Below are 16,051 nucleotides of genomic sequence, written 5' to 3' on the forward strand. Positions count from 1 at the left end.
CACTGTTTTCTTATGGCCCCACAACTCTCCGGAGACGGGGCCCGTTACACAGGGCTTTGATTTAGCAGTACATGTAATTTATGGCACCAGCAGAAGTGACAGCACAGCACGGCAGTTGCAACTTACGGCTCAGTACAGATGTGGTTCTGTTCACCAGAACCTCTGTCATCTGCTCTCCATGATGGCACTGAGTGTCTCAAGTCTCCAGGAGGGCACAGATGGGCTGAAAGCGCTTCAGATGGAGTTCTTCCTTTTACTGTTCAGCTCTGTGTTGGGTTTACCCATGCATGCAGCCCCTCTCCCTGCATTGCTCCATGTTAGAGTCGTAGAATCACAGAATCGTTTGGAAAAGACCTCTAAGATCATCTAGTCCCACCATCCACCCACCACCAATGCTTCCCCACTGCCCACGTCCCCCAGTGCCACATCCCTGTGCTCACTGAACACCCCCAGGGATGGGGGCTCCCCGCTGCCCTGGGCAGCTGTGCAGTGCTGACGGCTCTTTGCAGCACAGGTTGTTCCCAATTCCAACCCTCCCCGTTGCACCCTGAGCCCATCCCCTCCCATCCCATCCCCATTCCCTGCGGATGGAGACCAACCCCTCCTTCACTCCAGCCTCCTTTCCCCAGTGGCACAGCGCTGAGCTCCCCCTGAGCCCCTCTGCCCCCCTCTACCCAGCACGATGCTGGCGCGGAGCCTTGCACCAAATCTCTGTGCTTATGGGGGCCACGTCCAAGGCTTCGCTAATCCAGATGACATCAGCAGCCCTTCTCCCTCCTGCTGGTGCAGTGACACCTTCACGGCATCCATGGGTTGGTCGGGCAGGACCCAGCCTTGGTGCAGCTGTGCTGGTTGTCCCCTATCACCTCCCTCTCTTTCTTAGCGCAGCTTCCAGGAGCTTCTGCCCCACGCTTTTCCCCAGCACAGAGGAGATGCTGGCAGGTTGGGAGTTCCCTGGGCCATCCTTTCCACCCTCCTTAAAGGTGGGGGCTTCTGCAGCCTAGGAATACCTGTAGGCAGAGTGGAGCTGTGCGGGGCACTCTGAGTTTGCCCTGGAGGATTTTTAGCAGTGCCCCATCCACGGGTGTGTTTGAAACACGTTGGGCAAAAGCTTGGTACCTTTTATGGGTTGAATTGTAGCATCATGATACGTTTTAGTGCTGGTGGTGGCAATGGTGATGAGGAGACGGTTGGACTGGATGATCTTGTAGGTCGTTTCCAACCTTGTGATTCTGTGATTCTGTGATCAAAGAATCGTGAAGGTTGGAAAAAAATGAGGTGTCCTCCACGACCCAACCAACATTGTGGGGTCAACCCTATGGGATCAGCCACCAGCCAACCAAACCCTGCGGGGTCAGGGGTGACCCTACGGGGTCAACCACCACCCAACTGAACTCTACGGGATCAACTCCGTGGGGTCAACCACTGCTTCTAAGATCCCCAGTCCAACCCCAACCCATCCCACCATGCCCACTAACCTTGTTCCCAAGCTCCCCGTGGTTCTGGAACACCCCCAGGGATGGGGGTTGGTGTGACCCAAGTGAAGGACCCAGCATTGGGTTGAACTTCACCCCGTTGGTCTCAACCCATCAGTGCATCCTGGACCCCTCTGTAGGGCCTTCCTGCCCTCCAGCAGATGGGCTCTTCCTCCCAGCTTCGTGTTTCCCTCATCCCTGATCACAGGGAGACACAAACAGCTGAAAATCCACGTTTCCCATCTGTCCCCTGAAGCTCCAGCAGCCAAGCAGAGCACTGGGAGCACGGGGACATGCAGGGCCCCAGCAGATGTGCCCCAGCTCTCCTGGGGACGCTCAGGCTGTGCCATAACTGCTGGAGGAGGGGCTGAGCTCCCACCTCTCGGCGCAGGGTCGGGATGCCCCACTCCTGCACCTCTGTGTCAGAGTAACCTAAAAAACAGGAGAGCGGCTGCCCTGCAGGATGGCCTGAGTTGTTGGGATGATTAAAAAATGAAACAGCACTGGCGTGTTCTGTCAGCATGTCTGTTTCTTTATTTGGAAAGGAGCAGGGCGATGTGCACGTATCACATGCAGATGATGAAATATTTTCCGCACCATTAGTAACCGAAGCTGTCAGCATCTCCCAGGTGGTGATTGTTCAGTTTGGGTATTTTTTCACTGTAGGATGCTGGGGGATGCCAGGGGCTGGCAGAGCTGGGGAGGGGCAGAGGCCGTCCCTGACGGCGGCGCGCTGGTAGTGAAGGCAGCTGATGGAAATCTAAGGAGTGAAATATAATGAACACCATAAAATCTCACGGAACGGACGTGATTTCATTCTTGGAGGCATCGGATTTGTTTGATAAGGATCTCTGTTTAGGTGTAGTGTAGATTTTTGTGAGGCTTTGTTTACTACAAAGCCCACGTTGTACAAAACGAGTGCGGTTTCCTGAATGAGGGGCCCTGATGGGCAGCTGCCCATAAGAGCTCAGCCCTGGCTGCCTCTTCTGGTGGCCTCTGCTGGGCTGCTCCCAGACCTGCTGCTGCTCAGGGCTCTCTTGAATGTTGTAGAGCATCAGAATTCAACACGGGCAACTGCAGGGTCCTGCACCTGGGGAGGAACAAGGCGTGGATCAGTGCAGGCTGGGGGCTGATGGTGCTGGAAGGGAGCTGTGAGGAGAAGGACCTGGTGGTTCACGAACACTTGACCAACGGTTGACCAATGGTTGACCAACTCTTGACCAACAGTTGACCAGCCATTGATCAACGGTTGACCAACAATTGACCAATGGCTGACCAACAGTTGACCAGTGGTTGACCAACGGTTGACCAACGTTTGACCAGTGGTTGACCAGTGGTTGACCAATGGTTGACCAACAGTTGACCAACGGTTGACCAGCAGTTGACCAGTGGTTGACCAACAATTGACCAATGGTTGACCAACAATTGACCAACGGTTGACCAGCAGTTGACCAGTGGTTGACCAACAATTGACCAATGGCTGACCAACGGTTGACCAGCAGTTGACCAGTGGTTGACCAACAATTGACCAATGGCTGACCAACGGTTGACCAACAGTTGATCAACGGTTGACCAACGTTTGACCACTGGTTGACCAGTGGTTGACCAATGGTTGACCAACAGCTGACCAACGATTGACCAGCAGTTGACCAGTGACTAACCAACAATTGACCAATGGTTGACCAACGATTGACTAACAATTGACCAGCAGTTGACCAATGGTTGACCAACGATTGACCAACAATTGACCAATGGTTGACCAATGGTAGAGCAATGGTTGACCAACAATTGACCAACGGTTGACCAACAGTTGACCAATGGTTGACCAACGATTGACTAACAATTGACCAACAATTGACCAATGGTTGACCAATAGTAGACCAATGGTTGACCAACAATTGACCAACAGTTGACCAATGACTGACCAATAGTTGACCAGTGGTTGACAACTAGTTGACCAGTGGTTGACCAAAGTTGGACCAGGTGTCGGCCACGAGCCAGCTGTGTGCCTTGGTGGCCCAGAAGGCCATTGGATTCCCAGGGTGTGCTGCACAGAGCGTGGCCAGCAGGGCAGGGGGGGCTCAGCTGCAGCATTGAGCCCAACGTGGGGCTCCCCAGTTCCAGGCAGGCTGGGAACTGCTGGGACAGCCCAGCACAGATGACTGTGTGCCACAATAACCCACATACCTCTAATTATGTAAACAACAGCAGTGCAGGCTGCTCTGACAGCATTAATGGAAGCTCCTTAAGGGTCAGAAGAGACAAAAAAGGAACATTCTTAAGGTGCCCAAACCTGCAGCACGGGGCGCAGCCCCATCTTTTGCCCCACGGTGCTTCCAGCGCCGGGCGCAGAGGCAGTGCTGGTGCTGAGGGGTGCTGTGCAGCGAGGGCAGCACAAAGAGCAGCACGTGAGCACTGATCTCATGGCTGTTCCATACAGGAGCAGGGGGGGGAACTGTCGCTGTAGGTTTTTTTCCTGTTGCTTTTTCTTTCAAGCAGTGGCAGTTACTGAACAGCTGGAGCAAACGTGCGGCGGTGGGGCTTAAATTCTTCATCTCCTGGTGTTGAGCAGAGACCCGAGGCCTCTTTATATCCACGTGGTTTCAAGACCAACTTCTGGTCTTGAAATCAGGGAGACGAAATCGATGGAGCACGGGCATCCCAAACGCTGCCAACACCTTTCACTCCTGGCAGCCCGAATAATAGCGCAAGTGCCAACACAGAAATGCTTTTGTTCTTCGTAGTCAATCACTCCTCCCTTATTTGCCATCCCTAAATTATCTCACTTCAAGAGTGCTGTCAGCCCTGGGACGCGCAGCCCGCTGCGAAACTCGGTGCCAAAACGTGCCAGCCTGCCCCTCTTATTTCACCCCGGGTTTGGAGACGAAGGCAGCTCCTCCATCTGCAACCCAGCCCAGCTGTTCCATCCCCTCTCCAGATGCTCACAGAGGAGCTCGGGGTGCCGTGCAGCCCCTGGCTGGGTTTCGTGCATGCAGCCACGCGGGGAGGAGCAGAGATGCCGACCCATCCGCCCCGGTGCCGCTGCCCACGGCTGCGTTTCTCTTTGTGCCCAGGTGAACGGAGTCAACGTGGTGAAGGTGGGGCACAAGCAGGTGGTGTCGCTGATCCGCCAGGGGGGGAACCACCTGGTGATGAAGGTCGTCTCCGTCAGCCGCAAGCCTGAGTCAGAAGAGGTCGTTCGGAAGAAGGGTAGGTGGAGGGGGCTGTGCTGGGGTCGGGGGGGCTGAGCCGGGGGGTGCTGGGGGCAGAGGGGGCTGCAGAGCTGTGCGCGTCACGCTCCTGTGGGCAGGTAAACCTCTGCAGCACGGAGCTGCCCCTGGTTTGGGGGTGTTGGGGCACGAGGGTGTCAGGGTGTAGAACTGCCCCTGGTTTGGGGTACGAGGGTGTGAGGATGCAGAACTGCCTCTGGTTTGGGGTATGAGGGTGTCAGGGTGCAGAACTGCCCCTGGTTTGGGGTATGAAGGTGTCAGGGTGTAGAACTGCCCCTGGTTTGGGGTATGAGGGTGTCAGGGTGCAGAACTGCCCCTGGTTTGGGGTACGAGGGTGTGAGGATGCAGAACTGCCTCTGGTTTGGGGTATGAAGGTGTGAGGATGCAGAACTGCCCCTGGTTTGGGGTATGAGGGTGTCAGGGTGCAGAACTGCCCCTGGTTTGGGGTACGAGGGTGTGAGGATGCAGAACTGCCTCTGGTTTGGGGTATGAAGGTGTGAGGATGCAGAACTGCCCCTGGTTTGGGGTATGAGGGTGTGAGGATGCAGAACTGCCCCTGGTTTGGGGTATGAAGGTGTCAGGGTGTAGAACTGCTCCTGGTTTGGGGTATGAAGGTGTGAGGATGCAGAACTGCCCCTGGTTTGGGGTATGAGGGTGTGAGGATGCAGAACTGCCCCTGGTTTGGGGTACGAGGGTGTGAGGATGCAGAACTGCCTCTGGTTTGGGGTATGAGGGTGTCAGGGTGCAGAACTGCCCCTGGTTTGGGGTATGAGGGTGTCAGGGTGTAGAACTGCCCCTGGTTTGGGGTATGAGGGTGTCAGGATGCTGAACTGCCCCTGGTTTGGGGTATGAGGGTGTCAGGGTGTAGAACTGCCCCTGGTTTGGGGTATGAGGGTGTCAGGGTGTAGAACTGCCCCTGGTTTGGGGTATGAAGGTGTCTGGGTGTAGAACTGCCTCTGGTTTGGGGTATGAGGGTGTCAGGGTGCAGAACTGCCCCTGGTTTGGGGTACGAGGGTGTGAGGATGCAGAACTGCCCCTGGTTTGGGGTATGAAGGTGTGAGGATGCAGAACTGCCCCTGGTTTGGGGTATGAAGGTGTCAGAGTGTAGAACTGCTCCTGGTTTGGGGTATGAGGGTGTCAGGGTGCAGAACTGCCCCTGGTTTGGGGTATGAGGGTGTCAGGGTGCAGAACTGCCCCTGGTTTGGAGTATGGGGGTGTTGGAGCACAGAGGTGCCCCTGGTTTGGGGTATGAAGGTGTCAGGGTGTAGAACTGCCCCTGGTTTGGGGTATGAGGGTGTCAGGGTGCAGAACTGCCCCTGGTTTGGGGTACGAGGGTGTGAGGATGCAGAACTGCCCCTGGTTTGGGGTATGAAGGTGTGAGGATGCAGAACTGCCCCTGGTTTGGGGTATGAAGGTGTCAGAGTGTAGAACTGCCCCTGGTTTGGGGTATGAGGGTGTCAGGGTGCAGAACTGCCCCTGGTTTGGGGTATGAGGGTGTCAGGGTGCAGAACTGCCCCTGGTTTGGAGTATGGGGGTGTTGGAGCACAGAGGTGCCCCTGGTTTGGGGTATGAAGGTGTCAGGGTGTAGAACTGCCCCTGGTTTGGGGTATGAGGGTGTCAGGGTGCAGAACTGCCCCTGGTTTGGGGTACAAGGGTGTGAGGATGCAGAACTGCCCCTGGTTTGGGGTATGAAGGTGTGAGGATGCAGAACTGCCCCTGGTTTGGGGTATGAGGGTGTGAGGATGCAGAAATGCCCCTGGTTTGGGGTATGAAGGTGTCAGAGTGTAGAACTGCTCCTGGTTTGGGGTATGAGGGTGTCAGGGTGCAGAACTGCCCCTGGTTTGGGGTAGGAGGGTGTCAGGATGCTGAACTGCCCCTGGTTTGGAGTATGGGGGTGTTGGAGCACAGAGGTGCCTCTGGTTTGGGGTATGAGGGTGTCAGGGTGCAGAACTGCTCCTGATTTGGGGTACAAGGGTGTCAGGATGCAGAACTGCCCCTGGTTTGGGGTATGAAGGTGTCAGGGTGTAGAACTGCCCCTGGTTTGGGGTAGGATGGTGTCAGGGTGTAGAACTGCTCCTGGTTTGGGGTACGAGGGTGTCAGGCTGTAGAACTGCCCCCAGTTTGGGGTATGATGGTGTCAAGGTGTAGAACTGCCCCTGGTTTGGAGTATGGGGGTGTTGGAGCACAGAGGTGCCTCTGGTTTGGGGTCTGGGGGTGTCAGGGTGTAGAGCTGCCCCTAGTTTGGGGTACGAGGATGTCAGGATGCAGAACTGCCCCTGGTTTGGGGTATGAGGGTGTCAGGGTGTAGAACTGCCCCTGGTTCAGGGTCTGGGGGTGTTGGGGGCACAGAGCTTCCCGTGCTTTGGAGTCTGGGGCTGTTGGGACACAGAGCTGCCCCTGGTTCGGGGTCTGGGGGTGCTGGGGCACAGAACTGACCCTGGTTGTGCACGTGGGGCGTCAGGGTCTTCTCCCCATCGCCCCCAGGCACTGAGGGCAGAGGTGAGACCCTCACCCAGAGGGGGACAGAGGGACGCCATCCCGGGGTGGGGGGCAGCTGTTGTGGGCACAGCCGGAGGGGTGCAGCAGGGGCAGATCGGGGGGCTCTCCCTGCCCACCCCCACTCTCAGTGGGCAGCGGCGTTTCTGGGCGCCGGGGGGGGTCACTCGGAGAGCAGGGAGGAGGCAGACCTTGAGCGCTGCATCGCATCACAAAGTGTGAGCCCTGGGGGGGGTCCGAGGCTCTGAGCCCGTGCGGGGAGCCCCGCGCTGCCGCTGCTCTGCCGCTCGCAGCCCCGTAGCCGAGCCCCAGCCCCGCGCTGCCCTCCCGGAGGAGCCGCAGCCTTCCTTGCAGCCGGGGATGCGCTCCTGCGGGTGCCGGAGGCGCGGAGCCCGGCGTGGGGCCGTGTTTTCCCCTCGAATCCGCCCCGGTTGGGGTCTCTGATGCGGCGGCAGCACGAGCCCGGAGCTCCGGTTGCCATGGCAATGCCTGAGCGTTGAATCCAGGACTCAATCCGGTATTGTCACCGCGCGAGCGAGGAGGAGGCGCCGGGCGGAGAGGAGCAGCCTTCCTTCCACGCGTCCCTGCGCCGTGGGTCCGGGCATGGAGAGCCCGAGGGCAACCGGCCCGGACGGGGGACCCCCGGCGCCCGCCCCGTGCCCAGCGAGGAGCCGCCCCCCCCCAGAGCTGCGTTAGGGCGGCGGAGCCCGGATCCGGCGGAGGAGCGGAGGGTGGCTGCCGCGATCGGCGGGGGGCCGCGCCGGGGATGAAGGACTGAGCTGAGCTCCGGACTCGCCTCTTCTGTTCCCCCCGCCCATGGCGCACGCGGAGGGGCCGCAGCCGCCGAAGCCGTGAGCCGAGGGCCGAGGCCCCGTCGCCAGGCACGGGGCGAAGCCGGGGATGTGAACCGGACCGCGCTGCGCTGAGGGCGGCGGAGCCGGGCAGCGTGCAGCCCCCCGGCCCGGCCCGGCCCCGCACCACCAACACGATGAAGAAGTTCGCCTCCACGCGCAGCCTCAATAAAATCCTGCAGCAGTGCGATTCCTCGTCCCGCGAGTACGAGGAGATCCAGGCGGTGGAGAAGAAGTGGCACCTTCACCTGGCCACGCCGCGTAAGTTCCTGGACAAGAAGTGCAAAATGCCGTCTCTCTTCCTTTCAGCTCCGCCGCCTCCCAAGAGGGCGCCCAGCACCACGCTGACGCTGCGGTCCAAATCCATGACGGCTGAGCTGGAGGAGCTGGGTGAGCGGCGGGGCGGGGGGCGGCGCGGGTGGGCGCACATCGGGTGGGCGCACGCAGCATCCGGCCCTTGTGCTCCCGGTGCTGTGTTGGGGGGAGGGCGGGAAGGAGCATGGCGCCGCGCGGAGCCGTTCCAGCTCGTCGGGATGGGGCAGGGGGTCCCTGCGGGCTCAGACCCCCCTCCTCCCCCCCGTCGGGCTGCCCGCCTCCTTGCCGGCTCAGAGCTGCGGCACGGCTGGGCTGGTGGAGACCTTACAGGTGATAGAACCACGGAATGGTTGGGGTTGGATGGGAGCCCCCGCTCCTACCTCTGCCGTGGGGCTGCGTGCCTCCCCCCCCCCCCCCCCCCCCCTCCATCAGGGCCCTGCCGTGGCCTCGGACGCTTCCAGGGATGGGGCACCCGGCACCCGCACTGCTCTGTGCCAGGACCCCCCCGCTGCCGCCTCCCCTTGCACACACACACTCACACATTCGCTGCCACGAAGCGTCCTGCCCACGGCTCCAGCTGCTTTGGCACCGCAGCTCACAGCTCCATCTCTGTGCTCTCTCCACCCCCTCCCTCCATCCCCACATCCGTGCACCCCGTGACGAAGCTCTTCGCTCTCCCTCGTGTTGGTAACCTCCCCCACCCCACTCACCCCCCTCCCCTCCTTCCCCCCACATCTCCCCCTTTGCACCCCGCGGTTCTCACCATCCCTGCGCCATGGGGCGCCGCAGGGTGTGCTGTTGGTTCAGGGGCTGCAGCGCTGCCCTCCTGTCGGCGCTGAGCGGTGCCTGGGGGTCTCCTCCGCTGGTCGGAGCAGCCCGGAGCTGCGATACACGCGGGTTGAGCAGAGGGACCCGGCCCCGGCTTTGCTGCTTGCATTGAAGTCTCTGTGCGCGGCCGTGTCGTGCACGGGTGCCGCACGTTGCCCTGCCCGGGGGGAGCCCCCTGGAGCCCCCCCGTTCCCTCCCCTCCCTGGCGATGAGGGGAGCGCGCTGCGATTCATTCCGTGCTTTGTTTTCACCTCTCCCTGCGCCCCCGGCCCCGCAGGCGCTGCGCTGGGCTGCGGCCATCAGGCGGGGACGCAGAGCGGCGCATTCTTTGCCGTTCCCTCGGCACAAAACACCGCGCAGCCCCCCGGGGTTGACGTTCCCTCCGTCCCCGGTTCCTCCTCCTGGGGCAGTTCCGCACCGCTGGGGGGAGGGGGTTGGAGGGGTGCGGGTGCAGGAGGTGCAGCGCTTCGCCTCGCCCCGTGGCACGGCGTGCTGTGCGCGGTGTGCGAGCGCGGCTGCGGGAAAGGCCGAGCCCTGAGGTTCCCCCCCCCCACACCCCCCGAGGTTTTCGCATCGCCGTGCCTTTACGCCCCCTCGGTGCCCCCGGGAGCCGGGCGTGCGGCCTTGGCAGCGTTCCCCGCTTTCTTTGCCTCCTTCCGCCGTTCGGGTGGCTCGGAGCCGGGCCGGGGGGGGGGGGGGGGGAAGAGGGGACAGAACGCAGCGCTGGGGGCAGCTCTGCATTCCGATGCAGGGGACGTGGGGACGGTCGCCGCCTCTTCTCCCCGAAGCCCGTCCCCGTCCTGCACGTAGCGAGCCCTTGGTGCTGCACGCTGTGCCCGCCCCCCGGCCCAGCTGATCCCGTCCCGCAGCCCCGGAGGAGCTGTTTGGGGTGGGGGGGGGTCGGAGGGTGGCTCACAGCTCTCCTCACCGCGATGGGTTTCAGGCCGGCAGCGCGGGGTCGAGGTCAGGACAGAGCAGGTAGAGCTGGGACGGGAGCAGAACTGTGCATGCCATTCACGTCTTGTTTTGTTTCTTGATTCCAAGCCTCCATGCGGAGAAGAAAAGGGGGTGAGTGAAACTGCACATCCCGGGGCTCGGCCCGTCCCCCAGCCCCAGCCGTGGGGACCCCCGGGGGGGGGGGAGGAGGGGGGGAGGCTGATGGGGAGGAGGCAGAGCGAGGCTGGGGCGAGGAGCTTTGGGATAGAGGTGGCTGGCGGCAGGCTGAGCGCCCGGTGCTGGGGGGAAGCTGGATGTGGTGCGGGTTGGCTTGTGAAGCTTTTGCACGAGGGACGGTGCAAAGTGGAGAGGTTCCCACCGAGGCTGGGAGCTGCAATGGGCCGCAGGGTGTGGAGAACAAAAGCTCGTCGCACGGCTGTGCCGGCAGCGCCGAGCGCGGGGCTGCGTCCCGAGGGGGGGAGGAACCACGGCCGTCAAGGCTGGAAAAGACCTCTGGGGTCACCAGTCCGACCCCAACCCACCCCGAGTGCCGCGTCCCCATGGATTTGAACCCCCCCCCTGGGGATGGGGAGACCCTTCTGCCCTGGGTGGCTGCGCAGTGCTGACCGCTTTTTGGAGCTGAAATGTTGCCCGGCGCTCTGCCGACCCCAGCGCAGCTCCGGGGTCTCACCGGCAGGGACAGCAGGCGCCTCCCTGACCTCCCCTGCAGGAGCAGCATTCAGGTGGCGGCTCTGCAGGTGTCTCCTGCTCTGGGTCAACGGCAGGAGGCCATCGGGGCTGTGCCGTTAGAGCAGTGCCACCAGGGCTGTGCCACCAGGCTGTGCCATTAAAGCTGTGCCATTAAGGCTGTGCAATGAGGGCTGTGCCATTAAGGCCGTGCAGTGGGGGCTGTGCCATCAGGGCTGTGCCATTAAGGCTGTGCCATTAAGGCTGTGCCACCAGGGCTGTGCCATTAAGGCTGTGCAATGGGGGCTGTGCCATTAAGGCTGTGCCATCAGGGCTGTGCCATCAGGGCTGTGCCATTAAGGCTGTGCCATTAAGGCTGTGCCATCAGGGCTGTGCCATCAGGGCTGTGCCATTAAGGCTGTGCCATTAAGGCCTTGCAATACGGGCTGTGCCATTAAGGCTGTGCAATGGGGGCTGTGCAATGGGGGCTGTGCCATTAAGGCTGTGCCACCAGGGCTGTGCAATGGGGGCTGTGCCACCAGGGCTGTGCCATTAAGGCTGTGCCATTAAGGCTGTGCAATACGGGCTGTGCCATTAAGGCTGTGCCACCAGGGCTGTGCCATTAAGGCTGTGCCATCAGGGCTGTGCCACCAGGGCTGTGCCATTAAGGCTGTGCCATCAGGGCTGTGCCATTAAGGCTGTGCAATGGGGGCTGTGCCACCAGGGCTGTGCCATTAAGGCTGTGCAATGAGGGCTGTGCCATCAGGGCTGTGCCATTAAGGCTGTGCCATTAAGGCTGTGCAATGAGGGCTGTGCCAGTAAGGCTGTGCCATCAGGGCTGTGCCATCAGGGCTGTGCCATTAAGGCCGTGCAATGGGGGCTGTGCCATCAGGGCTGTGCCATTAAGGCCGTGCAATGGGGGCTGTGCCATCAGGGCTGTGCCATTAAGGCTGTGCCATTAAGGCTGTGCAATGAGGGCTGTGCCTTTAAGGCTGTGCCATCAGGGCTGTGCCATCAGGGCTGTGCCATTAAGGCCGTGCAATGGGGGCTGTGCCATCAGGGCTGTGCCATTAAGGCTGTGCCATTAAGGCTGTGCAATGAGGGCTGTGCCTTTAAGGCTGTGCCATCAGGGCTGTGCCATCAGGGCTGTGCCATTAAGGCCGTGCAATGGGGGCTGTGCCATCAGGGCTGTGCCATTAAGGCTGTGCCATTAAGGCTGTGCAATGAGGGCTGTGCCAGTAAGGCCGTGCCACCAGGGCTGTGCCATCAGGGCTGTGCCATTAAGGCTGTGCCATTAAGGCCTTGCAATACGGGCTGTGCCATTAAGGCTGTGCAATGGGGGCTGTGCCATCAGGGCTGTGCCATTAAGGCTGTGCCATTAAGGCTGTGCCACCAGGGCTGTGCCACCAGGGCTGTGCCATTAAGGCTGTGCCATTAAGGCTGTGCCACCAGGGCTGTGCTACCAGGGCTGTGCCATTAAGGCTGTGCAATGAGGGCTGTGCGATTAAGGCCGTGCCACCAGGGCTGTTCCATCAGGGCTGTGCCATTAAGGCTGTGCCATCAGGGCTGTGCCACCAGGGCTGTGCCATTAAGGCTGTGCCACCAGGGCTGTGCCACCAGGGCTGTGCCATTAAGGCTGTGCAATGAGGGCTGTGCCATTAAGGCCTTGCAATACGGGCTGTGCCATTAAGGCTTTGCAATGGGGGCTGTGCCATCAGGGCTGTGCCATTAAGGCTGTGCCATTAAGGCTGTGCAATGAGGGCTGTGCCATTAAGGCCGTGCAATGGGGGCTGTGCCATCAGGGCTGTGCCATTAAGGCCGTGCCACCAGTGCTGTGCCACCAGGGCTGTTCCATCAGGGCTGTGCCATTAAGGCTGTGCCATTAAGGCTGTGCAATGAGGGCTGTGCCACCAGGGCTGTGCCATTAAGGCTGTGCAATGGGGGCTGTGCCATCAGGGCTGTGCCATCAGGGCTGTGCCATTAAGGCTGTGCAATGGGGGCTGTGCCATCAGGGCTGTGCCACAAGAGCTGTGCCACCAGGGCTGTGCCATTAAGGCTGTGCCATTAAGGCTGTGCCACCAGGGCTGTGCTACCAGGGCTGTGCCATTAAGGCTGTGCAATGAGGGCTGTGCGATTAAGGCCGTGCCACCAGGGCTGTGCCACCAGGGCTGTGCCATCAGGGCTGTGCCATTAAGGCTGTGCAATGAGGGCTGTGCCATCAGGGCTGTGCCATTAAGGCTGTGCAATGGGGGCTGTGCCATCAAGGCCGTGCCATCAGGGCTGTGCCTTTAAGGCTGTGCCATTAAGGCTGTGCTACCAGGGCTGTGCCATTAAGGCTGTGCAATGAGGGCTGTGCCATTAAGGCCTTGCAATACGGGCTGTGCCATTAAGGCTGTGCAGTGGGGGCTGTGCCATCAGGGCTGTGCCATTAAGGCCGTGCCATTAAGGCTGTGCCACCAGGGCTGTTCCATCAGGGCTGTGCCATTAAGGCTGTGCCATTAAGGCTGTGCAATGAGGGCTGTGCCAGTAAGGCCTTGCAATACGGGCTGTGCCATTAAGGCTGTGCAATGGGGGCTGTGCCATCAGGGCTGTGCCATTAAGGCTGTGCAATGAGGGCTGTGCCACCAGGGCTGTGCCATTAAGGATGTGCAATGGGGGCTGTGCCATCAGGGCTGTGCCATCAGGGCTGTGCCATTAAGGCTGTGCAATGGGGGCTGTGCCATCAGGGCTGTGCCATCAGGGCTGTGCCATTAAGGCCATGCAATGAGGGCTGTGCCATTAAGGCTGTGCAATGAGGGCTGTGCCATTAAGGCTGTGCCATCAGGGCTGTGCCACCAGGGCTGTGCCATTAAGGCTGTGCCATTAAGGCTGTGCCATCAGGGCTGTGCCATTAAGGCCATGCAATGAGGGCTGTGCCGTCCCCATGTCGCACAGTGCCCCGGCGCGGTCCTTTCTTGCAGCCCGGAGCTTGGAGGGGTCACCCGAGAGGGCACCCCGGTGCCGCTGAAGGGACACAGAACAGAACCAGAAGAACGAGGCGGATGGAAGCGGGCGGAGCGTTGCTGCCGTCCCGGCCGCGGCTCCGCGTTCCCGTGCGGCTCCCGCAGCTCCTCCGCTCCCCGCACGCTGCGTTCCGCCTACGGCCCTTCCCGGGGCTGTTCCGCAATGTAGCGGGGACGTCGTGCGGAGATGGCGGCTGCGGTGGGGCCGGAGCCTCCCCAAGGCTCAGCCCGCGCCCCCCAGCACGGCGCTGTGGGGTCCCGGCCGCTGGGACGTCGGCATCCGGTGCTGCTGTGCGTGGCTGCCCGGTGCCGGGGCGCAGCGCTGGGGATGGGAGCGGGGAGGAGGCAGCCCCCCCCCCGGCCTCCCCTCAACCCCAATGAAAGTTCCAGGGCTCGGTGGGGGCTCTGGGCCGAGGGCTTTGCCCAACGCAGCCGTCCGCCCGGTTCGGGAGGTTCGGTCTCATTCGGAACAAGCACCGCACGTTTCGCCGGTTCCGATTATCAGAAAGTGCAGCATCGCCGGTTCCGAATATCGCAGCGGATGCTGCCGGCTCCATCCCGTGGGGGTCCTGAGACCCACGGAGCTGCGGGGCGGGGGGCGGCCGAGCAGCGCTTCCCCACTCCGTACCCAGCCGTGGCGGTGGGCTCGGCTCGGCTCGGCTCGGCTCGGCTCGGCTCGGCTCGGCTCGGCTCGGCTCGGCTCGGCTCGGGGTTGGGGGAGGGGGGGTTGGAATCGCCCCTCTGCCGCGGCCCCCGCTGACGGCCCCGCGTCTGTTTGGGGTTGCAGAGAAACTGGACGAGATCCTGGCGGCCGCCGAACCGGCGCTGAGGGCGGACATCGTGGAGGCGGATTCACGGGCGGCCACGGTGAAACAGCGCCCGACGAGTCGCCGCATCACCCCGGCGGAGATCAGTGTGAGGGAGGGGGCTGCGCCGGGGGCTGGGGGCGGGAGGGAGGGGGGGGGGATGGAGGGAGGCGGGGAGGGAATGGGGCTGGAGGTGGGGAGGGGTGAGAACAGGGCGGGGAGGGGGGGGAATCCTGGGCTTCATCAGCAAAGGGGTGGCAGCAGGGACAGGGAGGTGATTGTCCCCCTCTGCTCTGCCCTCATGAGGCTCCATCTGCAGCACTGCGTCCAGGGCTGGGGGTCCAAATACAAGACAGACAGGGAGCTGTTGGAGAGGGTGCAGAGCAGCCACAAAGATGAGCAGGGGCTGCAGCAGCTCCATGTAAAGACAGGCTGAGGGAGCTGGGCTGTTCAGCATGGAGAAGAGAAGCTGGGGGTGAGCTGAGTGCAGCTGCAGGAGCTGAAGGGAGCCTGCAGACAGGAGGGGAGTCAGCTGGAAAGGGGGGGGGTCCCGGGTGGGGGGAACGGAGAAGGAAGGAAGGAGCAGCGAGAGGAGGGCTGAGGAGAAGCCGCATCCATGGCTGGACGTGGGGGGGATGCGAGCGGTGCGAAGGGAAAGGCTGCGGCTCCCAGCGCCTCCTGCACATCCGTCCTTAGCAGAGCGAGCTGCCTGGGGGCCCCGGGGCACTGAGCCTGCAAATGCACGGGGGCAACAAAGGGGGGGGAAAGGGGAGATGGCAGCAGGACGAGGGGAAACGGCTGGAAGCTGAGGGAGGGCAGCTGGAGGTTGGATGTGAGGGGAAGTTCTTTGCTATGGGAGCGGGGAGGGGCTGGAACAGCTGCCAGAGAGGCTGTGATGCCCCGTCCATCCCTGGAGGTGTTGGAGGCCAGGTTGGATGGGGCCCTGGGCAGCCTGGTTTAGCGTTAAACGTGGAGGTTGGGGGCCCTGCATTGGTGGGGGGTTGGAGCTTCGTGAGCCTTGAGGTCCCTTCCAACGCAAACCATTCTGTGGTTCTGTGGGGATGGAGGTGGCTGCTGGAGCAGGACAGCGATGGGCAGGGATGGGGTCTGGGTGACGATGGGGGTCTCTGGAGGAGGGTCGTCTCCTTTCGGCTGCTTCTCACCGACGTGCGGGATGGAAATTCCTTCTTTTTCCTTTGCAGTCCCTCTTTGAGCGGCAGGGCATGGCGGCCCACGCGGGGGTCCTGGCAGGAGCTGAGAAACCCCACGTGTCACTGCGCAAAGGGATCCCGAGGACCAAATCTGTAGGTAAGGCATGCGGGGGTCCCGAGGGGTCCCACACCCACAGGGAGTTCAGCCCTCATCATTAAGGTCTCAAAATGGGATCTCGTGAAGGTCTCAAAATGGGACCCCATAAAGAACTCA

At 61.6% G+C, this 16,051-nt stretch overlaps 1 protein-coding gene and 1 long non-coding RNA gene across 4 annotated transcripts in view; both read left to right on the forward strand.

The window, feature by feature from the left end:
• Positions 1–15,996, forward strand: part of SHANK3 (SH3 and multiple ankyrin repeat domains 3) — a 279,947-nt gene extending 263,951 nt beyond the window's left edge. Inside the window, exons 17-20 of the mRNA XM_052705382.1 lie at positions 4,550–4,685; positions 8,362–8,442; positions 14,608–14,735; positions 15,829–15,996. Coding sequence (XP_052561342.1) covers positions 4,550–4,685; positions 8,362–8,442; positions 14,608–14,735; positions 15,829–15,996 — 513 coding nt within the window. The remainder of the gene's footprint in view (positions 1–4,549; positions 4,686–8,361; positions 8,443–14,607; positions 14,736–15,828) is intronic.
• LOC128091970 (uncharacterized) lies at positions 4,760–6,391 on the forward strand. Of its 3 annotated transcripts, XR_008211560.1 has the most exons (4): positions 4,760–4,879; positions 4,960–4,999; positions 5,960–6,079; positions 6,280–6,391. It is a non-coding gene; the product is annotated as an uncharacterized LOC128091970 (long non-coding RNA). The 3 variants fall into 3 exon arrangements; XR_008211561.1 differs by lacking the exon at positions 4,960–4,999; XR_008211562.1 differs by lacking the exons at positions 4,760–4,879; positions 4,960–4,999 and adding an exon at positions 5,662–5,759.
• Positions 15,997–16,051: the final 55 nt, after the last annotated feature.

Source organism: Tympanuchus pallidicinctus, unplaced genomic scaffold (genome assembly GCF_026119805.1).
Source record: "Tympanuchus pallidicinctus isolate F22 unplaced genomic scaffold, pur_lepc_1.0 scaffold57, whole genome shotgun sequence".
Taxonomy (NCBI): Eukaryota; Metazoa; Chordata; class Aves; order Galliformes; family Phasianidae; genus Tympanuchus; species Tympanuchus pallidicinctus.